Raw genomic sequence first — 26,804 nt, 5'->3', positions numbered from 1 at the left:
GCACCAAGTCAGCAGGAATCACGTCAGTGTCACCAAACTGTGCTATATTCGTCACTGTACTGTATGCATTTGCAATTAAGAAAAGAAAAAAAAAGACAAGTTCCACTTAAGAATGTTCTTGGCAAAACAGTACCATTTATTAATTTTAATAAGTCTCAAATGCCTTTTTTTAAAAATTGAGGAAAAATTCACACATGTTAACCACTGTATGGTATACAGGGTACAATTCAGTGGCATTCAGTATAAAAAATTCAGTATACTGACAACGTTGTGCAACCATCACCTCTCCCTTATTTCAAGAGATTATACATCTTCATTTTCCGATGTATGTAAGTCAAATCATTATGCTGTACCCCTTAAACTTACATGGTGCTGTATGTCAATTATACCTCAATAAAACTGGAAGAAAAAAAGAGATTACACATCTTTTTAATGTTCCATGTGCTGAAATGGGAAGCATGCATAAATCGTTTCTGCTGCACATGAAAGTGTGATGATCATTTTGAGAAAAAACTCATGTGCTTGTTTGAAATATGAGCTAAACTAGCTGCCTTTTTCATGGAACACCATTTTTGCCTGAAATAACCACTGAGAGATGAACTGTGGTTTTTTTTTTTTAAATTAATTAATTTATTTTTTTGCGGTACACGGGCCTCTCACTGTTGTGGCCTCTCCCATTGCGAAGCACAGGTTCCGGACGTGCAGGCTCAGCGACCGCGGCTCATGGGCCCAGCCACTCCGCGGCATGTGGGATCTCCCCGGACCAGGGCACGAACCCACGTCCCCTGCATCGGCAGGCGGACTCTCAACCACTGCGCCACCAGGGAAGCCCGAACTGTGGTTATTGAGACATGAGTATTTGATGGATGTTCTTTGAAAATGAAGTAAACTAGTTACTTATGTGAAAACCTAGTTGTCTGTTAAGTCAGACATTGAAGAGATTTGTAAAAATGTAAAATAACGCCACTGTTCTCATTAATTTTCGGGGGGGGAATATAGTAATTATTAATAACGAATATTTGCTAATGTGTTTATTTTTATTTTAAATTAATTAATGTTAAATTTTTAGTTTTAATTTCTATCATGGTAAATATTGATAGATGTAACCCACAAAGGCAAAAGTTCATTGAGGTTCTCAATAATTTTTAGGAACTTAAAAGAGATCTTGAGGGGGCTTCCCTGGTGGTGCAGTGGCTACAAGTCCACCTGGCAGTGCAGGGGACACGGGTTCGAGCCCTGGTCCGGGAGGATTCCACGTGCCGCGGAGCAGCTAAGCCTGTGTTCCACAGCTGCTGAGCCTGCACTCTGGAGCCCGTGAGCCACAGCTGCTGAGCCCGCATGCCACCACTAGTGAAGCCCGAGCACCCTAGAGCCTGCACTGTGCAACAAGGGAGGCCACTGCAATGAGAGGCCCGCGCACCACAATGAAGGGTAGCCCCCGCTCACTGCAACTAGAGAAAGCCCGTGCCCAGCAGCAAAGACCCAACGCAGCCTAAATAAATAAAAAAAATAGAGATCTTGAGACCAAAAAGTTTGAGAACCATTGATAAAGTCAGTCTTGAAGAACAAAAATGTTAGAAGTTTATATCATTCGATATTAAGACACTTGTATAGCTACAGTAATTAATGTAGGGTAGTACAGGTAAGTGGATTGTGAAATAAACCAGTGGAACAGAATAGAAAAGCCAGAACAGACCCACATATATAGTACAACTTGATATTTGATGAAGGTGCCTTTGCAGTGTTGTGGAGAAAGGGTGGTCTTTTCAGTATATGGTGCCAAATCAGTTGGGGCCCTAGGGGAAAATAAATGAAGGCTTCCCTTTGTCTCTCCCTATCTCTCTCTCCCCTCCTCCCCCCCGCTATTTTTTTGTTGATGAATTGAGGATTTTGTTTCTCACCGTTTGGATTTTGCTGATTGTATCCCCCTGTGTTCAACCACGTTCCCCTCTCCCTCATATTTCTCGTGAATTGGTAATAGAGGACGTGGTTTCCTTCATTCCTCCTGCCCTGCCTTGGGGAAGAGTGAAGTACAAGAGACAAAAACTTCTTCATAGGCGGTGTTGTACATTAGGAGGTATATAATCTCTCATTTCTGGATGTTACTGGCACTTACTTGATGCTTATTGCCTGGAGTTCCATTAATCACAGTTACAGAGTGGTGATATTCTAATTATACTGTTCTTCATATACTAGTTGGAAGGCTTCTGTGTTTTTTGGTTATGACTCTTAATTTTAGTTTTATGTTTTAGTGTATAACAACTTACAGCAGAGGCTATCAACTTTATCAGACTCAACCTCTCTTTTACATATTTTTTAATACTTCCTATGCTATTCTGGAATGAAATTCATAGATAATTTATTACTACACATGCGATACATAGTTTGGCTTGGAATTTAATTTTGGGTTGAAGATGACTAACCCCATTGTCCTCAAACATCTATTGTCATTGAAAGTAGTTTTATATCACATAGATTCTCCATACTCTGCATATTACCTGTTTTTTTCCAGCTTTTAAATCTTAGAATTCTCTTATCCATTGTATCCTGAAATTTCAGGGATGCCTCAATGGTGAGGATATTTGGTAGACCATTTTATTCTATTTTATTTATTTATTTTTAAAGCTTAAAGGTTAAAAAAAATATTCCTCCCTTCCTTCTTTCCTCCCTCCCTCCCCCCTCCCTTCCCCCCTCCCTTCCTGAAGGCTTCTTAGTTGTGGCATGCTTGCAGGATCTAGTTCCCAGACTGGGGATCAAACGGGGCTGGGGCGGGGGGGGGCGGGCCCTGCATTGGGAGCACGGAGTCTTACCCACTAGACCACCAGGGAAGTCTGTGTTGAGGCCTTTTAAAAATCTTCAGAGAAAACCAATTTTTACAGATTTATGTTTATTGATAAATAAGTAGTAATGCTAAGTTTTAAGTATACAAGTAATAAAATAGAACTCCACTGTGGATTAGCAGTCTCCAGTTTGGCTACTAACGTTAAAGAAACTTACTTGGAATCTTTAAAACAAAATTCAAACAAAGGCAGTTTTCTTCCTGTACATTTCATTGTGTCAGTATTTTTATTTTAAGATGTTAGATTTTTGCAATTTTCTTGGTATCTGTAAACAAAATTTAAGTTAGCCAGAAGAGTGCTATTGAGACTATAAGTAGTGCTACTTAAGAGATGAATGTAACATAAAGATAGTTATTTTCTTAGTACGCTTAGGCTCTTAGGATTGCTAAGGAAGAGGAGGACTAGAGGAAGAACATAGAAATGGGAAAAATCATATCACAATTTAACATTTTAAAGTCTACATGTTTAGCACACCTTTTCTTGAATGTTGTGTTTATACTATATAATCTTTCCTTTGAAATGATCAACCCTGTGGGTTGAAGTGTTTTCTTCTCCAACTAAAGTCATAATGCAGAAATGCATTGGGCTGGGGCTTCGCTGGTGGCGCAGTGGTTGAGAATCTGTCTGTCAGTGCAGCGGACATGGGTTCGAACCCTGGTCTGGGAGGATCCCATATGCCGCGGAGCAACTGGGCCCCGTGAGCCACAACTACTGAGCCTGCGCGTCTGGAGCCTGTGCTCCGCAACAAGAGAGGCCGCGACAGTGAGAGGCCCGCGCACCGCGATGAAGAGTGGCCCCCGCTTGCCACAACTAGAGAAGGCCCTCGCACAGAAACGAAGATCCAACACAGACATAAATAAATAAATAAATTTAAAGACTAAAAAAAAAAGAAAGAAATGCATTGGGCTGTATCACAGGATAACCTACATATTGTCCCGAGTACTGGTGTTCCACATGGTTGTGGAAAGAAATGCTTGAGATTTTCCTAGTAATCAAAACAATTTGTTTGTCATCCTGTCTTGGAGAAGAGGAGCTTCCTAATCCTAGCACCTTCTTTTGAACATTCTACTTTCTCCTAGTTATAAAAGGGAAAAGTGGCACCAAGAGAGGATTTTTTTCCCCCTTGAATTCCTCTTTGATAGTTTCTTTCATGTTTGTTACCAGATTTCCAGGATCATGGGTTAATAACTTGTTGCTTTGCTTTCTTCCACATGCCACAGACGGAAGGGGCTTTCCAAAGCACTGCTTGTCATGCTTCTTCACAGAATCCATTGAGCTATCACATTAAGCTCAAACTTCTCTTCTTGGCTTTTCATTCCTATCTTACCTACTCGCAACTTCTCTGACATTGACCTTGGCATTTATACTACTCTGATACTGCTACTGTTCATTTCTAAAAATTTTAGAAATCTCTCTTAACTTTCTCTTCTCCATTCCCTTTCCTTTGTATTTCCAGTATATCACAATTTTATTTAACTTAATAATCTGTATTTTATGAACGCATAAATATTCCTCACATAATTCATTGTTGTACAATCTCATGTTTTCCTTGGAGTTAATAATTGTTTTGCCTTTTCCTTTTGATTAGTCTTCTAAAATGTAAAAAATTTTAGTTATTGCTTATCTGAAAATGTTTTTCACACTTGACTGATGTTTGTTTAGGCATATATTTCTGGTTTGGAAATAATTTCCCTCAGAATTTTGAATCTTTTCATTTGACCTATCTTACATTGCTGCTGTTGAGAAATGTAATCTTATGAAAGCATTTTGGATCTTTGAACTTCATTAATTTTTAAAAAATTTGTTCATTGTATTCCATGGATTAAATGCTGTATAAAACTGTTTGCTGAATTTCCAGTCACAGAACCAGGCATGGTTCTTTACATGAAAAAATGCTCAGAATTCAGTTTGTGGCTAATATAAGACTCATAAGACCAATGACACAAATGCCCCTGTTTTTGGGGGGGTCTTAAAAAAATAAGCATTTTATTTTGGGATACTTTTAGAGTTACAAACAAAGCTGCAAGGATGGTACAGAGAGTTCCCGTATACTCTTCACTCAGTTTCCCCTAATGTTGATGATTTATAGAATCATTACATCTTTATCAAAGCCAAGAAATTGACATAGATGTATTACTATTGACTAAGCTCCAGACTTTATTCAGATAGTACCATTCTTTTTCTGATGTCCTTTTTTTGTTTCACGATTTACTCTGGCATTTCATTTAGGTATCATGTCTCCATAGTTTCCTTTGGTGTGTATCCCAGTCTTTCCTTGTTTTTCATGACCTTGACAGTTTTGAAGAATAATATATATATATTATATATATTTTTAATAATAACTTTATTGAGATATTGTGATGGTCAATTTCATGTGTCAACTTGACTGGGGCTATGTGAGGCCCAGATATCTGGTTAAGCATTCTGGGTGTGTCCGTGAGGGTGTTTCCAGAAGAGATTATTAGAATCAGTAGACTGAGTAAAGCAGATCCCCCCCCCCACCGTGTGGGGGAAACCTCTTCTAATCTGTTGAAGATCTGAAAAGAGCAAAAAGGTAGAGGAAGGGAGACTTCTCTCTCTGTGTGACTGAGTAAGCTGCGACCTCGGTCTCCTGCCCTCGGACTGGGATTTACAGCATCAGCACTCCTGGTTCTCAGGCCTTTGGACTTGGACCAGAACTACACATTTTGTTTACCCATTCATCAGCTGATGGAAATTTGGGTTGTTTCCACTTCTTGGCTGTTATGAATAATGCTGCTGTGAACATCCGTGCACAGGTTTTTGTGTGGATGTATGTTTTCTTTTCTGGTATCACGCTTAGGAGTGGAATTGCTGGGTCAGAGGGCAACTCTGTTCAACATTTTGAGGAACGGCCAAACTGATTTCAGAAGTGACTGCACAGTTTTATATCCTCACCAGCAAAGTATTAGGGTTCCAGTTTCTCCACATCCACGTCAACACTAGTTATTGTCTGTGTTTTTCATTGTAGGCATCCTTGTGGTTTTCTGTGAAGTGTATCTCACTGTGGTTTTGAGTTTGCATTTTCCTAATGGCTGAGAATGTTGAGCGTCTTCCCCCCGCCACGCTGGCAAATAGTTTGTTTTTGCATATGTTAAAAATTGAAATATGGTTGACATACAACATTATGTTAGTTTCAGGTGTACTAATAGTTACTTGACATTTGCATACATTATGAAATGATCACAATAAGTCTAGTAATCATCTGTCCCCACACAAAGTTACAATTAGGTTCATTGCTTGAGGTTCAGGGTCAAACAATTGGGTTATCTATATTCAGAAGTTGATAATAGTTCCTTTAGTTTGCTGTTAGCTTAAAATTTATCATGCTTTTTCCTGTGAGCCAAGATTTGTTCAGCATAAAGGAAGCCAACACTTTAAATCTCTTTTTAAACTACTTTTATCAACAACTCTTGGCGTGGTGGTACATGTGTTAATTACATATTCATATTTACTTCATAAAATAATTCTGACTGAACCTCTTACTTTGTTAGCTGTTAATATATGTACATGAAAATTTAAGTGTCACATTTTCATTTTTAATGGGGGAAAAGGTACAATATACTACATTAAAGAGAAATTAAGAACTAAAATTACCTATTATCCTTTCCTCTTTGCATAAAATGTGCATTTCCAAAAATAACTTATATTTTAGATTGGTTGGGATATCTATCCTTCTATTGGTTTTATAATCATGTTGTGCCTCTGAAACAGTATAATCAGTGTTTCCTTATCTCCTGATATAAATATGAAAATAATGGTTTAGTTATTAAATTCTTTTGTCATTTCAGACAGTATGGAGGCAACTTTCTGCTATATTGTTTTTTTGTTGTTGTTTTTTGGGGTTTTTTTGCGGTAGGCAGGCCTCTCACTGTTGTGGCCTCTCCTGTTGTGGAGCACAGGCTCCAGACGCGCAGGCTCAGTGGCCATGACTCATGGGCCCAGCCGCTCCGCAGCATGTGGGATCTTCCCGGACCAGGGCACGAACCTGTGTCCCCTGCATCGGCAGGCGGACTCTCAACCACTGCGCCACCAAGGAAGCCCTATGCTATATTCTTTTAATGAATTTTCAGTGTCTGTTATCCTATAAAATTCAAGTGATATCTGTTAGAATAACATTTACAGCATCTGCTCCTCTCCATTTAAAAAAAAAACAAACCTGACTTTAGAGAACTTAAAAAAATATTTTTTCTAGGTGATTAAGTATTAAATGTTAGAAATACTGCTTTGTCAGCAGTTATTGAGGCAAGAGAAGTAAATGTAACTATTTTTGGAAATCCCGTTTGTTGCTTAAGCACTCTTGCATGTATGAGCATGTATTCACAGGTCATAAGAGGTTCTTCTATGGCAGCTGTAGATGCGGTAACAGCAACAGAGCAATTTCCCTGCTCGTAATTCTGTCCTTTGTAAGAGCTTGTCATGTAATTGTTGACTTTACATATGCATTGAAGTAATAATGTTAATTTTTCTGCTTCAGTAATATGCATGAATAAAATATATTAGAAAAGCAGAAAACCTTTATAGCTCCTGGTAATCAAATTAGAGATTTGACAGGATAATATGGAAATACCACATGCTCACAGAGAAATCTTATTTTTTTAAAAAATAAATTTATTTATTTATTTTTGGCTGCATTGGGTCGTCTTTGCTGCAAGCGGGCTTTCTCTAGTTGCGGTGAGCAGGGGCTACTCTTCGTTGTGGTGCAGGATCTTCTCATTGTGGTGGCTTCTCTTGTTGCGGAGCACGGACTCTAGGCGCGGGGCTCAGTAGTTGTGGCTCGCAGGCTCTAGAGCGCAGGCTCAGTAGTTGTGGTGCACGGGCTTAGCTGCTCTGCAGCCTGTGGGATCTTCCTGGACCAAGGCTCGAACCCATGTCCCCTGCATTGGCAGGTGGATTCTTAACCACGGCGCCACCAGGGAAGTCCCTGAGAGAAATCTTTTGAAGTGATAACAACCTAAGATGATTAACAGAGAAAGATGTTTTGATGAGAGGAAATCTTTTTTTAGATTTAAGGAATATACAGTTGCAAAATGTTTAGTAAACTATAATTTTTTTTTTTTAGTAAACTATAATTTTTTACTTATGTGTTAATATTTTACTTTTGCAAAAGTTTTGCTTTTGGTAATTTTTTCCTTTGAATTGTACTTCACTTTGATAATCTAACAACAAGCTTCCTATTTAATGTATATTTGATGCATTTGTTTTTGCAGGCTATTTCATGGGGAGCAAGTAGTGACTTTTGTTTAGAAAATCAAATGATATTATGACACTTAAAAAATATTTTGTGAGCCCTGACCAATATCTGTAACTTGAATAGTCTATCAAAATTCTCCTGTCAAATTTGTAGCTATATTGAAGTTCTCAAGCTGGGAGGATAGTTTTAAAAGTGGTAATAAATACAACTACCTGAATAACCCTGATTTTTCTCAGGTCTAGATAAGCCTTTTTTACCTCTTTTTTAAAAAATTTATTTGTTTATTCATACATACATACATACATCTTTATTGGAGTATACTTGCTTTACAGTGTTGTGTTAGTTTCTGCTTTATAACAAAGTGAATCAGTTATACATATACATATATCCCCATAGCTCCTCCCTCTTGCATGTCCCTCCCACCCTCCCTATCCCACCCCTCTAGGTGGTCACAAAGCACTGAGCTGATCTCCCTGTGCTATGCAGCTGCTTCCCACTAGCTAGCTATTTTACATTTGGTAGTGTATATATGTCCATGCCACTCTCTCACTTCGTCCCAGCTTACCCTTCCGCCTCCCTGTGTCCTCAAGTCCATTCTCTACGTCTGCATCTTTATTCCTGTCCTGCCCCTAGGTTCTTCAGAACTTTTTTGGGGTTTTTTTAGATTTCATATATATGTGTTAGCATATGGTATTTGTTTTTCTCTCTCTGACCTTACTTCACTCTGTATGACTCTCTAGGTCCATCCACCTCACTACAAATAACTCAATTTCGTTTCTTTTTATGGCTGAGTAATATTCCATTGTATATAGGTGCCACATCTTTATCCATTCATCTGTCGATGGATACTTAGGTTGCTTCCATGTCCTGTAAGCCTTTTTTAAAATAGACATTTCTTTTCCAAGCACACACCCACCCAGCTATTATCAAAGGTAAATGCCATGAGACTTCAAGGTCCATGAATCTTATTTGCCCCTTGCTCTACAGGAGTTTCTTGTATTTAAATTTTAACTAGTCTTTAGAACAGTTTCAATAAAGGTAAGTTACTTAATCCTGATGTGAATGTATATTATTTTAGGTTCTCATATGCAGTGGCTACTTTAAAAATGTGAAGGTTATTTCAGGCATTGGTTTGCATGGTGTTGTCTTTGAAAATCCCTTGTATAAAATTACCTCATATTAACTCTTTACAGATTCAAAAACTAGCTCTTAGTCTGAATATTGCATTGTACTCTTCTTTTTTTCTTGAAAAAGTAGGAAATACCTATAAAGTGTTTTATGTTGCAAGGATTTACTGCCTAACATTGTTCCTTCCCCAGATTAGCCTCTCAATAAATGTCTACAAACACAGCCTTATTTTTTAGGTTACACAAAACCAAGATGGTAGAGAGTCCAAGTATATACATATATAGATTTTCCTAAAAGCCATCTAGTTTCTTAATACCATCTTTACATTTTGAATATTCCTAACTTTGTATATATCATCACTGTGAGGGTGAGGTGGCCTTTATTTATTCACTTTTCTCCTCTTTCAACAGGGGGAAATGCAGTGTTGCCCTTCTGAATGAGACAGAGTCTGTATTGTCATATCTTGATAAAGAGGTAATTCACAATTATACTTGTTTTTGGTTTTCCCTCTATTTCATAAGAAGCCCATACTTTTGTATTATTTCTTCTTCTAACAAATTATTGCACAATGATAGCAGTATTATGGTAAAAGTATAATGACTGGACTGCATTCAGTTAATTTTATTTTTCTGGTTAACTGAGATAAAAGTTGGCAAAAACTCCCATGTCTGTCTGTCTCTTTTGCTTGGTAATGAAAAGCTTGTAAAGTATAGCACGTGATTTAGTTGGTAGTGGAAGAACTATTTTTGGCTTTATGAAATAAATGACTTCAGTATACTTGGTCCTCCTCCCTTTTTTTTCTTTTTAAATAAATAGCATTTCTTTTAGACTGTTTGCAGATGAGATTTTACCATTGGTGGTCTGCTTTCTTCCCTGGAATCCTAATAAACTTTGTCAACTAAAATATTTTTTTCTGTAAACTTCAAGAAACATTTTAAACATTTTTAACAAGTTGAATTAGAGCAAGCACTTCATTGAAGGGAGGAAATTCTTGTAAGCAAGGCTATTCCACATTTTGTAGTTTTATGTGACTTTTATCATTTGTGTTGTGGGGAAAATATTTTACTATTGATAATGTTTCAGTATTTAAGCTTTATAATTACATAGTGTTTGTTTTCCCAAAATCTTTATTACACATAGGTTTTTTTTTTACAGAATTAAAGGGACATTTTTTCTTTTTTTTTGTTTGTTTGCGGTACGCGGGCCTCTCACTGTCGTGGCCTCTCCCATTGCGGAGCACAGGCTCCAGACGCGCAGGCTCAGTGGCCATGGCTCACGGGCCCAGCCGCTGCGCGGCACGTGGGATCTTCCCAGACCGGGGCACGAACCCGTGTCCCCTGCATCGGCAGGTGGACTCTCAACCACTGTGCCACCAGGGAAGCCCTACTCTGTAGTTTTATGGTTTCATTATTGTGACATTGGATTTATTGCTTTATAAAAAGTAGAAGGAATTATGTTTACCTAGGTATTTTCTGTCTTTTTTTTTTTTTCCAGGATACTTTTTTCTATTCATTGGTCTATGATCCCTCAGTGAAAACACTGTTAGCTGACAAAGGTGAAATCAGAGTGGGACCTAGATATCAAGCAGACATTCCAGAAATGCTCTTAGAAGGTATGTTTTCCTTTGGGTTGCAAATCCTATGAAAACAAATGTACCTTGAAACTCAAATATTTTCCTCATATGGAAGAAACAACTTTCAGGCTAAAGTTTAAAAGTAACGGGCTCTTCCAACTTTAGAAATACAACAAACGGCAATGAAAAATAATTTAATCTATCAGTTATTCATTTTTTATTTCACACTTTCATGAGTTTTCTGCCTGTGTTTTTCTTTTAAATACAACTTTAAGAATGTTAGTGTTGTTGAACTTGTGTTTCAATGTGACACACTAACGCCTTGAGATCCTGAGTGCCTTCATGTCATCTATCTATGGTAGCCTTGCAATCTAGTGAACATTTACATTTTGGTGGGAATTTTGGCAGATCTGCGTAGTTTCTATACCAGAGAGATTCAGAGCTTTGCATTTTAAACACAGATCTTCCTAGCAAGACTTTTCTTTCTTCTGTCATAATTATATACTTAAAACCTTTATTTTCTGATTTCAAAAGTAAAACATTCTTACCATTAAAAAATAAAACACAAAGAAACGTGTAATATAGAAAATGAACACCACCCCCTTTCCTTCTTTCCAAACCCATATTTAATTACTAATATTGTTCAGGGTATTTTTTTTTTTTGGTAGAGTGTCTGGCTCGTAATCCATTCAGGTGTGGTCTTTGTGGGATGGCAAGTTGCAACGTTGCTCTGCAGTTACTTCTTTCAGTTAATAGTGTATCTTTAGCATCTTTCCTGATGAGCAGAGTGGCTTTATTCTTTTCAGTGACTGTAGAGTTCTTAAGTCTGCATGGATGTGCCACAATTTATTTCCTTTACCAGTACCCTATTGACAGACTTTCAGGTGTTTACATTTTTTGATATTACAAATGATGCTTCTAGAAAAGCTTTACATATACTTATGCTGTGTAAATATTTTTCAAGCATAGCTCCCTGGAAGATATTGAAAATGCTTCTTTGCCCTTCAAAAAGGCTGTTAATTTTCATATGAGTGAACCAAATGCTTCCACCAATAGATTATTAAAGAACCCCCCTTGCCCATTTTGTGATACTATTGTCTTGGCTTTTCATTTTTTTTGTTGTTGCTGTTTTTTTCTTTTTCTTTAATTTTTAAAAGTTACTTATGCTTTCCGTTACTGCTCTTCTGTAAATTTCTTGTGTATTTTCTATTTGGTTATTTATATGTATTGGCAAGAGTATTTTGCATATTAAAGGTAAACAAATATAAAAGTATTTGCCCTTTGCCTGCCTCCTCACTTAAAAAATGTTAATGATTTTAAACTTGTTTTATTTATTTTTGTTATACAGAAATTGAGAATTTTTGTCATACAGAAGTTTAGAATTTATCCCTTAAGGTTTATATAATTAGCATTCTTTACCTTGCCTTACCTATAGGAAGTATATGCAGAAAAGTTAAATCAACTCAGGATAGAGTTCTATTGTCATTGTCAGTGGTGGGTAGGTGAGGTGGCTGTGAATAATAACAGGTTGCAGACTTCTGCATTTTCATGAATTCATTACAAGGAAAGGTCAGTCAGTAATGACTAAGCTTTGAGAACAGAATGCCACGTCTGCACTCATCTGTGTTTAGAAGTTTTTTTTGAAGAAATTGTAAGTAGTGACTCCGTTTATTATAGGCTGAGAGATTGCGTTTATTAGCATTCTGTTCTGTACAAACCATCTTTTCTTCCAGAAATAATTTTGGATGTTTTATAGTCCTTAATGTTTGATCTTAGACTTTTATCACTACGTGTAAGTGTTCACTAAATATTTATTGTTTTATTTTTAAAAACACTTGATTTTTAAGTTTTACAAATAGTGCTGCATTGTATCCTTTATATAATGCATAATTTTGTACTCTGGATATAACTGGAAAATATGTTCCCAGAAATGAAATTGCTAAGTCATAAGGCATGTGTTTCTGAAATTTTATACAAAATGGTAATTGTCTTTCAAGTAATTATTTACAGGTATTTTTTTTCCTTGTTTTAATTAAGGTATAATTTATATGTAGTACCTTTCATCCTCTTTTGTGACAGTTCTTTGAGTTTGGGGCAGATGTATACACTCTTAGTGAGATAGTTCAGCAGGTCCATCTATGCACAGGCCAAAAGCCAGGAGTGACCCTGGTGCTCATGTGTGCTTGTCGCCTGACCCAAGTTCTACATCCCATAAGCAGCCCTTTGTTACTCCTCCCTGAACTTTGATCTCTCCCCTTGTCAAACTCTGCAGACTGTGTCGTTCATGTAATCTTGTGTGCTATTTTTATTATTTGACTTTTAAAATTTTGGACTGCCTGAGCTGTGGATTGTGTGGTCCTCTCTCTCTTTTTCATAAGAAAAAAATTTATATATATATATATTTTATTGAAGTATAGTTGATTTACAATGTTGTGCTTTTAAATTTTTTTGATTTTTAAATTTATATATATATTTTATTGAAGTATTTTAATTTATTTTTTAATTTTAATTTATTTATTTTTATTTTGGGTGCGCCGTGGCTTGCATGATCTCAGTTCCCTGACCAGGGATTGAACCTGGGCCATGGCGGTGAAAGCTCCAAATCCTAACCACTAGACCACCGGGGAACTCCCTAATTTATTTTTTTTATGTTTGGTTCTTTCTTGAGCACTGGCATAAGCCTAGGTGTATAGAAAGCCTAGAAAATTTTGTGTATGGCTCATGTAAAGATAAATGCTGAACCAAGTAATAAAGTTGGGATATTTCAAGTAATGGGGGGGCATAAAAATCAGATCATGGAATCTCATGAGTTCCCACTTATCTGCAAAACTTTTACGTATGATATTGCCCCTGAAAAGCATAAAGCTGGTTAGAGTTAGTAATTTGGAAAGCATATCTACCTAGCTTAGAATTTAAAAAATTATTTTAGGAAACAAAATCATATATAAAATGCAATAATTTATTCTACAGTACTTCTCAATAAGGATTTGAATTCTTGAGGGTAAGAACCTTGAGGTTCTTCTTCCAGGTAAAAGGAAAGATTCTTAACAGCTTGTGGCATTTGGGCAGTTACACCAGTTGTGACTAAATATTCATTAATATAATAGATCTTATAATACATTAACAAGTATTAATTGCCTTTAACATTGCATTTCTCTTAGTAGTCTTCCGGGTGGGTGGTTTACAAACTTTATTTAGGCAATAGAACCCTTTCTTATTACGCAGTATGACCTTAAATAAGAAAGTCAGGTTGTTGTGGGTGAAGTGGAAGAGAAGGCCCTGTTGAGTCTCTTGAGGTACCTTACTGAACCTTAGGATTCAGAGAATCAACTTGAAGGCCACCGTGCCGATTAGAATCCTGTCTCTTCGTTGCACAGTGAAAACCCCCAGTCCTTGCAGTTAGAAGCGCTTATGATGAAGTCCCTTTGTAACATAGTATAACGAAGGGGCTCTACTGTTTTCCCTTTGCCTTTTCCCATTTTTTAAATCTTAAAATTTATTTTATTGCAAACAGTATGAATTGTGGTAGAAAATGTAATTATATTGGAAACAAAAAGAAGTAGTCCCTCAGATCATCCCTTCGAACCCACTATTAACCACTGTTATTAATTTAACATGTTCTCCCAGACTGTTTGTTATATAAATATGTATAGAGACCCATGAAATTATGTTCTGTAGTATTCCATTGTGTGATAGATCCAAGCTTATTTTATCTATTTATGTGTTTAATGGTCGGGCAAGTTTCCCCTCAGTTGTTCTTTAAAATTTCTTGGTGTGGCAGGGTTCTCATGTTGATGAGATTTTTTTTTCTTACTGTCATAGTTTATCATCAATTTGTCAATGTCTTCCTTTCCAGATTTCATTAGGATTCTGATTGAAATTGTATTAATATTAAGATTACTTTGGGAGGTGATTGATTATTTTATAATATTGGGTCTGCTTCTGAGGTTTCTGTTCTATTCCCCTGGTCTGTCTGTCTGTTCATGCTCTAGTAGCCCATGTTTTAATTATAGAGGCTTTGTAGTATGTGTTAATATCTGGTGAGGCTAGTTCCCCTCTTATTTTTCCAAGCTTGACTAACACCAGAAAAAAAAAAATCTTCCTTCCTGTTTTTATTGGGGATGCAGTTAATTTTTAAGTTAGACAGACATATTGATGATTTTGAAACATCCTATCCAGACACAAGGGATTCTTTCTCTTTGTTCAAGGCTACTTTTGGGTCTTGTGGAAGTTTTTTGTTTGTTTGTTTTGTTTTAATACAGATTTTATATATTTCTTGTTAAGTTTATTTAATTATTTTTTTTCTGGCTGCTTTGGGTCTTAGTTGCTGTGTGCAGGCTTTCTTTAGTTGCGACGAGCAAGGACTACTCTTTGTTGTGCGTGGGCTTCTCATTGTGGTGGCTTCTCCTTGCAGAGCACAGGCTCTAGGTGCACGGGCTTCAGTAGTTGCAGCACGTGGGCTCAGTAGTTGTGGCACGCGGGCTCTAGAACGCAGGCTCAGTAGTTGTGCTACATGGGCTTAGTTGCTCCGCGGCATATGGGATCCTCCCAGGATCGTACCCGTGTCCCCTGCACTGGCAGGCGGATTCTTAACCACTGCACCACCAGGGAAATCCCAAGTTTATAACTTGTTAGCTTTATTTATACGTGTTCATCTTTAGCAATGAAAAACATTGTGTTTTTCAACATAAATGAAAGTCACTTTGGACTCTTATTTCAACTTAAAGCATTTAGCGTATCCAAAATGTTTTTTTCACTTGTAATCAGGAAACCAACTAGATGCAAGATTTAAAGAACCCCTTCTTCTAATTAGTATATTATCTGGGAAGAAGGAGTAGGGTGGCAGATAGGTACTCCAGCAGTTAAACCACACTTGAAAAACACAGACACTGCCATCATAGAAACTTTCATACACAGCCAGTACCTGTTTGCAGGGGAATTAAATCATAGAAAACATCATATTCAAGAACAGATATTTAGGACTTGATGCAGTCTGTGCTTACTAACCCTTTTGATACTCTTGAGTGGGTACGTTTAGACCAGTACCCACTCCAATTTGCATTGGCATGGGATGTAGAACTTGAATTAATATCCTGAGTAGGTGGAAGCATCAGCTCCATGCCAGAATATATTACAGGCTTGCTTTCTTTGTGAATGTGTCCTGATGAATTTAAGACATTGTTGTGGCATTTGTCTTGCTAGTGAATATTTCTTTTTTGTGGCTTTAGAATTTTAAAATTCATTTATGGCTACCCACCATCTAGCAAACCCTTGAGATCTGGAAAGATCAGTATGTAGCTTGCAAGCGAAGGTGAAGGTTTGTTTTTTAGATTTTAAATCTTTATTGAGTTTGAATAACTACCTAGAGAATTTTCCATAGAAAAAAGATGTCATATGTAGTAAGTTTTGAATTATTATTTAGCTGTATTGTAAAATTGGAATTTTAAGAAATTATATACATATTAAACTTTGTAACTGTTAAAAGTATTATAACATTAAATTATTAAACAAGGGGGCTTCCCTGGTGGTGCAGTGGTTGAGAGTCCGCCTGCTGATGCAGGGGACACGGGTTCGTGCCCCAGTCCGGGAGGATCCCACGTGCCGTGGAGCGGCTGGGCCCGTGAGCCATGGCAGCTGGGCCTGCGCGTCCGGAGCCTGTGCTCCACAACGGGAGAGGCCACAGCAGTGAGAGGCCCGCGTACTGCAAAAAAAAAAAAAAAAAATTAAACAAAAATGACTTTGGATTCACAGTTTTGGGTAAAATCTGGCTGTACTATGTTTTAGCTGAGTTACCTTGGGAAAATTATTTAACTTCTCCAGGTTCCCATTTCTTCCTCTTTAAAAAGTGAGTAATAATGTATGTGCATACATCATAGTGTTGTGATGATCAAATGAAGTAATTCTTGTAAGGCATTTTTTATTTTTTAAAATTTATTTTATTTTTATTTATTTATTTTTGGCTATGTTGGGTCTTCGTTGCTACACGCGGGCTTTCTCTAGTTGCGGCGAGCGGGGCCTACTCTTCATTGCAGTGCGCATGCTTCTCATTGCGGTGGCTTCTCTTGTTGTGGAGCACAGGCTCTAGGCACGCAGCAGGCTTCAGTAGTAGTTATGGCACGCAGGCTCAGTAGTTGTGGCTCGCGGGCTCTAGAGTGGAGGCTCAGTAGTTGTGGCGCACGGGCTTAGTTGCTTCGTGCCATGTGGGATCTTCCCAGACCAGGGATCAAACCTGTGTCCCCTGCATTGGTAGGGGGATTCTTAACCACTGTGCCACCAGGGAAGCCCTTGTAAAGCATTTAGCACAGCACCTGCTGCTCAGTGTTCGCTATTACAGTTGCTTCTCCCGGGCCACCAACTGTCTACTGCTCCTAATTAAGTAACTCCTGTCTGTATTTGGCAATTTAGGGTGTGTCTCTCTTTGAAAGTTAAAGAATTAAATTAGAATAGTCTCTTATGCTAAAATACATGCCTTTTAAACTTGAATTAGCTCATATACAGTCAATAGAAAAATGTCAGTATAGTGTGGAAATTGTCAGTTCATCTGAGGCTTTTCTAAGCAGTTATTCTCACAGATGAAGAGCGTTTAAGAAAAAAAAAACAGTATATGGCGCATCTTAGAGTTACAGATAAAGGAATGAAAAATATCTTCCCCAGTGTTTATAAAAGCCTATACCCTAGATTTTATTTTTTATTTTGTTGAAACTACAGAATGACCTACATCTCGGTGGAGGAAGCATAAGTCCAGGGTTTTAGAAGATAAAGGATTGACTGACCTTTGTGCTTGGTGCAAATGTCAGTGGAGATTTAACTGTGTTGGTATTTTTGTTATGATTGTTACTTTTTTTTTTTTAAGTGCTCTGGTTCTTAGGTTTTAAAATTTTTGCCCTGTTTTTCCGTAGACACTATTATTTTCAAGTGTGTAATTTTGCAGAATGTGTTTTCCGCAATGTGGTAGATGTTAATTAACTTAAAAACACCAGACCATAACAAGTAAGTGTAAGCAGATATCGGTTGCAACCATGTGAGCGCAGTAGTTCGTAACCCAGGGCAGTTTTGTCTTCCATGGGACATTAGACAATGTCTGTAGACATTTTTGGTTGCCACACCTGGGGGGAGGGGGAGATGCTACTGGCTTCTAGTGGGTGGAGATCAGGACTGCTGCTGAGCATAGTACAATGCACAGGACAGCCCCCATGACAAGGAGTTGTTGGCCCAAAGTGTCAACAGTGCACACTGTGTACAGAGGAACCCTACTGTAAAGGGTTTTGGGGACATAGTAAGCACTAAATAAATGTTAGTTAATATTTACATAGTTATAGTAATATTTATATTTTCAAATATGAATTATATTACCTGGTCTATTTCTGTGGTTTTGACTGTTTATTTTTGTGCCAGTGCCACATTGTTTGATTACTCTTGCTCTATATTATAATCCCACCCAGTTTGGAGGATCCTCTTATACTACTCTTTTAATAATGGTAATATTCTTTGATTTGTAGAGATTAATATTTGAATTATTTTGTGGGCTTTCAGAACTAAATTTTGTTAAATTTAACTTCAAGTACTTGTACAAAAATGACAGCCTTAAGATTTTCTTTAGAAGATAAAAATCTTCTTTATTTAAGTCATGTTATGTTCTCTGAAAGTTTTGTAATTTCTTTATATAAACATACTTCCAGTTGTGTTTCTTAGTATTTTATATTTTTGTTGCCATAGTATATGTGATTTTTTTTTTTTTTACATTTTTGTTTTCATTCTCTTTGGAATGCCATTGGGTTTTATATATTCATTTTTTATTGTGCCTTTCTTGTAATTTATTTTTAAAATCTATTTTTATTGAGATATAATTGCCATATAACACTGTGTATGTTTAATTTGTTGATTTGATTACATTTAGGTATTGCAGGTTGGTTACCACCATAGCATTAGCTATCTATCGTGTCTAATTATCACTTCTTTATTGTGGTGGGAACAAAGATCTAGTCTCTTATCAACTTTGAAGTTTATAATAACAGTATTGTCTGTAATCACTGTGCTGTGCATTAGATCTTCTCCAGAACTTACTTACCTAGCAGTTGGAGCAACCCTTAAACAACCTCTCCCCATCCCCCTCCACCCCACCCCCTTTCCAGCCCCTGGTAACCACCATTCTGCTCTGTTTTAATGAGTTTGGCTTTTTAAGATTCCACATAAAGTGATATCATACAGTATTTGTTTCTAGTAACCTATTATCCTTTGATGCATCACTTAAAACATTGCCCAGAACTTTCAGAACATTAATAAAAATGGTGATAAATGGCAGCCTTCTGTGTTTCTGAATTAAATATAATATACTCTGATGGTTGTTACAGAGAAAATGAATTATATTTAGAACAAAGAGTATTTCTAGTTGTCCAGCAAAGGGTCTATAGGATGACAGATCCATCCAGCCCTAGTTCTTCAATCTTTGAACAATGGTCTGTGCTCTTTGAGGGTATACTGAAGAAGTACTTTGCCATTATTTTCTAGAAATCTTAAAGTATAGCTGAAGGGTTAGGGCTAACACATATAAAATCATTGTTGAATCTACATTTCTTCAAAATTATGAAGAGGAACGTATGAAGCAAAAAATCGGATGCTTTATATAATCGTGTAAGTAGTTGGTAAATACATTTGGTAGGAATTCACAGAGAGAGAGAGCTTCATGGGCTGGTGTGGGACTAGAGCAGATTGTAATTGCCCAGATTATCATAAATGGAGGAGGAAAGTGAGATTATTGCAGTGACTGGAATGAATGTGACCAGAGCCTAGAATTCTTCTTGGTTCAGTCTCTGGCTCATACATTTCCCAAGACCATTCTACAGAGTGCTGACAGCTTAGTTGAGGCTTTCATTATACAGATTCCAGAGCTTCTTAAAAGTTTTTCCCTTGTGAAAAAGTGATTAAATTGATATAAATGTAATTATATGATATGATGAATCCAAAATGGGGAATTCCCTAGAGTGACTGAATAGAACATTCTGTATTCTTTTTATGTTCTTGTTATTTTTGTTCTCATCCCATGGTATTGTATGTTTTAGTTGTTAGTAGAAATGCATTCAGGAGTGTTTTATTATTTTTTATAGCAAATTTATTTAGCATTCTTATACTGAATTATCTTTCCTCTGTATGCTGCAGAATGTATGGACAGGATTGAAGTTTATCAATTTAACTGACTTAAATTTGAAAAGTAAATATCAGTTTTACCCTTACATTCTAGAATATATAATGGAAGGGGCTTAATACTGAATAGCGTCATCATTTCATCTTGTATTATTTAAAAATGCAGATAATTATTATATATTTCTTTTCTATTTTACTATTTATCCTACTTAACATGTATTTCTTGGAGATACTGGGGAGTATAATTGTGTCATTTTCCTTTCAAAAGTTTCATGCAGTTTACAAACGTTTGGGTTTGTAAATAGTTTTTAAAAATGAACCAATTGATTCTTTTTTTTTAACATCTTTATTGGAGTATAATTGCTTTACAATGGTGTGTTAGTTTCTGCTGTATAACAAAGTGAATCAGCTATACATATACATATATCCCCATATCTCCTCCCTCTTGCGTCTCCCTCCCATCCTCCCTATCCCACCCCTCTAGGTGGTCACATGCATTGTAAGCAAAAACAATGAAAAACGAAATCCTTTTAAACACTTGGTATGTCTTTGGACTAGTACTCACTCTGGGCTGCTTGTGCTTCTTTATGTTGGGGGTGGCAATTGACTTTTTCGTTACCTACCTGTCTTTGAACAAGGAGCAGGATGGGCAGGCCCCCTACCTGACGGCAGTGGCTGACTTAGGAGACTGCAGTTGGGCTGGCCGGTTCTGCCCTCCCGCTTTCTCCTTTTGAGCCTCAATACCTGCTTGCTCCCATTCTAGGAGGGAACACATTAATAAGCCTATAGCCTGGATTCATCAGTCACCAAGGGATGTTCAGCCTCCTAGTATGTCAGTCAGTGCAAGACTCTCTGCCTGATATTATAGATGCAGTGATCAAAACCAAAACATAGCCCAAACCAATTCCTAGCCTGATAGGAAATTCATAGCTGTAAATTGAATCCAATCAACTCCCAAGTCTGTTTTCCATTACCATCTTTTATCCTAGCTTTGAGTCTTGCCTGATGGTTATATCTCCTCTTGAGATGTTCCTAAAACAAAGCATCCTGTATTATCCTCAGTCTTTTCCTCAACCTCTTGATTGTTTCCTTCTTTCTGTTAATGCCATCACTATCTATGTAGTTCTCAAGACTGGAAACCTACCCATTATACCAGTCTGTCACTGTCATTTCTAAATATTCTCTCTTAGCTCTTTATTGTCACTGTCAATACCATGTCTCCCTGTCTGTATCATGTATCTCTGTAGAGAAAATTATTCCATTGCTAAGTATTGGATGTGAAATTTGTTTCTGGTTTTGTCACTCTACTGCTAAAAAGGCAAGGGCTTATTACCTCCAAATAAAAATCTATTCAGAAAATCTGTGCAGAATCTTCAGTAATATTTTCATAACCCACTTCTTTTAGCTATCTATTCTCATTCCCCTTGATGTACTCCTGACAAAATTAGCTACTTTTCTACCACATCTTAAAGCCCCATGACTTTGTTCACATTCTCATTTCTTTTTTTTAAAATTTTAATCAATTATTTTATTATTTACAACAGTCTTTTGATAATTTCTGCCAAATTTGTTCTGATATATTCTTTTTTTAAACATCTTTATTGCAGTATAATTGCTTTACAATGGTGTGTTAGTTTCTGCTTTATAACGAAGTGAATCAGTTATACATATAAATATGTCCCCATATCTCTTCCCTCTTGCGTCTCCCTCCCTCCCACCCTCCTTATCCCACCCCTCTAGGTGGTCACAAAAAAATATGGAACACTTCACGAATTTGCGTGTTGTCATCCTTGCGCAGGGGCCATGCTAATCTTCTCTGTATCATTCCAATTTTAGTATATGTGCTGCCAAAGCGAGCACCATTCTCATTTCTTACTTTAAGTTCTCTCCCCCTGCCAGTGCATTCATACCCTTCAGTTCTTAGCAGGAATGCCACCTCGTGCATGACATCCTTCCCTAACTAGCCTGAAATGATTTCTCTAATCTTCAGGATCTTATGGTCATATCTATACGTCTCTGTGACATCTGTTTCTTTTCATGTGTATCATAGTTATTTATGAGTAAGTTTTATCATAACTTGAGCATCTTTCTTTTCTGTCTCTGTATCCCTTAGTGAGGCTTGGGGCCTCACGCATACAAATACACAGGAAAGACATGTTAATGACTAAGTGAAGACATCATATGGTCGGTTTGGCTGTGTTATCATCAGCGTTCACTTTACAGAGTGTTCTACATCTGGTGTCTGATAGAATGTATGCAAACCATGTACATTTACCTTATACTTTTAATGCTTTGGTGACCTCAGTCATCAATCATATGTGACAATGTATGTGCCTTGTGAGTAACAAGACTCCATTTTCTTTGTTCTTGGACAGGAGAATCAGATGAGAGGGAACAGTCAAAATTGGAAGTGAAAGTTTGGGACCCAAATAGCCCACTTACAGATCGACAGATTGACCAATTTTTAGTTGTAGCACGGTGAGTATGGCACTGTGGAGTCAAGAGATGTCTTTTCTTTTTATAAAAGAATTTATAGAAATTTTATGAATTTTCCTTTTTTTGTGTTCTATTTTTCATTGGTTGTATTTTTCTTTTTCTAACTGTGTAAGAAAGTCGAATATATATCACACCTCTTCCTAAATAATATGGTTTATTATCATTAGTTTCTGTTTTAAAAATGAAAATAGATTTATTAATTTTTACTGATTAAGAAAATAAATTCTCCTTGTAAAAATGTAAGCACTACAGAAAAGTATAAAGTAGAAACTCAACACCCGAAATCCCATATCTTTAATTAAAGCAGTGATCTCCTTTAAGCTACTCAGGGATTATTCAGATCTTCTTTAAGCTACTCACAATATTATTCAGTAATATTGTGCTCCTCTAATTGCACCCACGTGTGAGTAATGTCTGTTGGCTAGGTGTAAGTCTGTTCTTTGAGAGTTCTAAGCCTGGCTCCCTAGCTGCCTTGCCCACCCCCTCACCCCTCCAACCCCTTTTCTTGAGAAAATGAGTGGACAGAAGTTTATTTTTATTTTTTGAATTATAAAAGTAAATGATGTTCATGGGGGAATTGCTGCAAAGCAGAAAGTAAGTGAGATTATCATAGCATTGTAATAGCAGAAGAATTGGAAAAAACCTAAAAGTACATCAGCAAGCAGTTGATGAATGAATTGAGGTATATTTAGTAATGGAGTATTACTTTACAATGAAAATGAATGAATTAGGGCTATATGTAGCAAAGAGATAAACCTCAAAAACAGTGTTGAGTAAGAATACATACAGTATGGTCACTGATAAAAACATTTTACAATGTGCAAACAATTGTCTTATTTCATTAATGTATGCATATGCACATTATACATATATGTATGCATATGCATATGTATGTATGTATGCATATGCATATTGTATGCATATGCATACACATATTATACATATATGTATGAGTTCTGGGAATGTGTATTGATAAAATTTATTTCCTTAAAAAAATGAACCAAGAGACTTCCTGGGTCCAGTGGTAAAGAATGCGCCTTCCCATGCAAGGGACGTGGGTTTGATCCTGCTCGGGGAACTGAGATCCCACATGCCACGGGGCAGCTAAGCCCGAACGTCCCACAACTAATGAGCCCATGTGCCTCAACTAGAGAGCCTGCGTGCCGCAAACTACAGAGCCCGTGTGCTCTGGAGCCATGTGCCAGAGCTAGAGAGAAGTCCGTGCACCGCAACAAATAGCCTGTGAGCCGCAACAAAAGATCCCTTGTGCCGCAACTAAGATCTGATGCAGCCAAAAAAAAAAGAAAAAAACAAATGTGGCAAAATGTGATTCAATATTTTTACAGATTATACTCCATTTAAAGTTATTACAAAATAATGGCTATATTGCCCTGTGCTGTACAATATATACTTGTTGCTTCAAACATGGCAAAATATTAGAATGAGGTAGATTTGGGCATGATTACAAGCATCTTCATTATATTCTCTAATTTTTTGTCGTATGTTTTTTATAATACAAAGGACTAAAGGGTCTTAGCCCATCCTTAGCACTGTTCATAGTGCCAGTCACCATGGAAGTCATACATCGTATCGGTGGGTAGGCATTTAGACTACAGAGCCCACACGCCTAGCCACTAACTGATTAGATGAAGAGACTTGATATATATACATTGTTGGGGAGGAGCCAGTCAGTGGAATAGAGGAGACTGAAGATTTGGGAGTGGAAATGAATCATTGGTGGAACTGCTGCCCTAGAGACTCCAGACAGGTTATCTGGATTTTGTATTATTTAGTAGATTTTGCAGTTTCAGATTCGATTTTCATTGTTTTTTTCCTTTTCCTGATTACGACGGGCCATGTTTTCTTTTTTCTTGAAGCCAGCATGAGAGGCACCAAGGAGAAGCACCTAGTATCTTTTTCAATTTTTGTTTTTTTAAAAAAAATCTAAATACAAATTAAACCCAGTTAAGCACCACTGCACATCCCACCAGAATGGTTAAAATTTAAAAGACTGGGCTTCCCTGGTGGCACAGTGGTTACGAATCCGCCTGCCAGTGCAGGGGACACAGGTTCGAGCCCTGGTCCGGGAAGATCCCACATGCCTCTGAGCAACTAAGCCCCATGTGCCACAGCTGCTGAGCCTGTGCTCTAGAGCCTGCGAGCCACAGCTACTGAGCCCGCATGCCACAACTACTGAAGCCCACGCGCCTAGATCCCATGCTCTGCAACAAGAGAAGCCCACGTGCAGCAACGAAGACCCAACGCAGCCAAAAATAAAATAAATAATAAAAATAAATACATTAAAAAAAAAATTTAAAAGGCTGACAGTGCCAAGCACTGGTGAAGATGTGGGACAACCAGCACTCTCATATTCTGCTGGTTGTAGTGCAAGTTGGTACAGCTGCTTTAGAAAACTGTTTGCTGTCATCTAACACACATATCCCTTAAGTTTCACTCCTAAATATATATGCAGCAGAAATGCATACACCTGTGTGCCAAAAAGATACATATACACGTGGCAGTAATGGCACTATCCATAGTTGCCCCAGCTTGGAAACACATGTCCATCAACAATAGGGTGGGGGTGGGGCATCATGCAAAGTAATGCTCGCAGCAAGGAAATGAACGAATGCAGCTCATTCACAGCAGGCAGCACAGGTGAATCCACAGACATAGTTTTGAATAAAAGAAACTGGATATGAAAAGTGTGTATAGCATGTGATTCTGTTTAAGTTTTCAATTGAGCAAAACTAATCTTTGATGTTAGAATCTGGGATGCTGGTTCCCTTCCACTAGGAAGTAGTGATTGGGAAGGAACCCGAAGAGTCTTCTGGGTGCTGTCATGATCTGTGTCTTGACCTGGATGCTGGTGGCATGGATGCATTGACTTTGTGGTAACTGAATAGCTGTACAATGTGTGCTTTTTGCATGTGTTTTTATATTTTAATTAAAACCTTAAAAAAAAATCTCTTCCTCAGCTAACATGTTTAAAACCCAGACAACAAGCGGGAAGCCTTACCTTCATTTCACGCTTTATTTCTTTTTTTTTCTTTTTAATTTATTTATTTATTTTATTTTATTTTTGGCTGCGTTGGGTCTTCGTTGCTGCACACGGACTTGCTCTAGTTGCGGCGAGTGGGGGCTACTGTTCGTTGCGGTGCGCAGGCTTCTCATCACGATGGCTCTTCTTGTTGCGGAGCATAGGCTCTAGGCACACGGGCTTCAGTAGTTGTGGCACGTGGGCTCAGTAGCTGTGGCTCACGGGCTCTAGAGTGCAGGCTTCGTAGTTGTGACTCATGGACTTAGTTGCTCCACGGCATGTGGGATCTTCCCAGACCAGGGCTCGAACCCGTGTCCCCTGCATTGGCAGGTGGATTCTTAACCACTGTGCCACCAGCGGAGGCCACACTTTATTTCTTGAAGTTAGGGTTCTCTGTGTATGGGAACGCCTTCTAAATCATTAAATGAAGATTAGTGTTGTGGTAATTGTTTTTTGGGTTTTTTTTTTGGAAATCTGTTATATATTGAGTCCTTGAAAGAAGAGGTTGCTGCAGTTGATGATATCTCATTTCAAGGAAAAAATGTTATTGGGATTTCACCGTTTGGGCTAAAAAAGTGGTCAGAACTTGCTTTGCAATAATAGTGAAATTCTGCATCAAATTTATTTCTCATTTTTTAAGCACATTTGGAAACCAACTTCTTTATTCCATGGCATTTCATTATAGATCTTTCCCTTCTTTATGCCACACAAGCCTCTTTTTCTTAATTGTTTTAAAAAATATATTTATTTATTTATTTTGGCTGCAGTGGTGTTAGTTGTGGCATGCAGACTTCTTAGTTGCGGCATGCGAACTCTTAGTTGCGGCATGTATGCAGGATCTAGTTCCCCGACCAGGGATCGAACCCAGGCCCCCTGCATTGGGAGCATGGAGTCTTACCCACTGGACTGCCAGGGAAGTCCCTCTTTTTCTTAATTTAATTGTAATGACACATATGTGTAGTGAATTGGCTTGTCAATTCTTAAATCGTAAAGAAAATACTTTTTGTCTGATATTTGATTCTTAAACATCAAAGAACTTGCTTGACTTTTACAACTGTTCATTTGCTACCCAAATGTGTTTTTTGTAAAGATAAAAAAACAGCAGTGCCTTAATCTTTCCTCTTTGTTTGTGTGGTTTATCCAGTGCTGTCGGGACATTCGCCCGAGCCCTTGATTGCAGCAGTTCTGTACGGCAGCCTAGTTTGCATATGAGTGCAGCTGCAGCTTCTCGAGACATCACCCTGGTAAGATGCTTTTTGAGATTTGGGGGTTATTATTTCTTCTGCTACTTGTTTAATTTAAAAGCCAATATAGCAATGTTGTAGACGTGAGGACTTCCTGGCTCTAAGCTCTGCTGACCGTTAGGTTGATTCG

At 37.6% G+C, this 26,804-nt stretch overlaps 1 protein-coding gene and 1 non-coding gene across 12 annotated transcripts in view; one reads left to right on the top strand and one right to left on the bottom strand.

Moving 5' to 3' along the window:
* The window catches only part of MTA3 (metastasis associated 1 family member 3), a 174,868-nt gene that overhangs the window by 55,221 nt on the left and 92,843 nt on the right, over positions 1-26,804 (top strand). For all 11 annotated transcript variants that reach the window (XR_009544227.1, XM_060169832.1, XM_060169831.1 and 8 more), the window contains 4 exons: positions 9,591-9,654; positions 10,675-10,792; positions 22,270-22,372; positions 26,575-26,674. Coding sequence is in view for 10 of the 11 variants with exons in the window: in XM_060169832.1 (XP_060025815.1) it covers positions 9,591-9,654; positions 10,675-10,792; positions 22,270-22,372; positions 26,575-26,674 (385 nt within the window). In the remaining variant the exon portion in view is untranslated. The remainder of the gene's footprint in view (positions 1-9,590; positions 9,655-10,674; positions 10,793-22,269; positions 22,373-26,574; positions 26,675-26,804) is intronic.
* LOC132532015 (U6 spliceosomal RNA) lies at positions 21,645-21,754 on the bottom strand. The gene has a single exon (XR_009544277.1). It is a non-coding gene; the product is annotated as a U6 spliceosomal RNA (small nuclear RNA).

The sequence above is a fragment of the Lagenorhynchus albirostris genome, chromosome 13 (assembly GCF_949774975.1).
Source record: "Lagenorhynchus albirostris chromosome 13, mLagAlb1.1, whole genome shotgun sequence".
NCBI lineage: Eukaryota > Metazoa > Chordata > Mammalia > Artiodactyla > Delphinidae > Lagenorhynchus > Lagenorhynchus albirostris.
The sequence above is the reverse complement of the archived record's forward strand: the minus strand, read 5'-3'. Positions and strand labels throughout refer to the sequence as shown.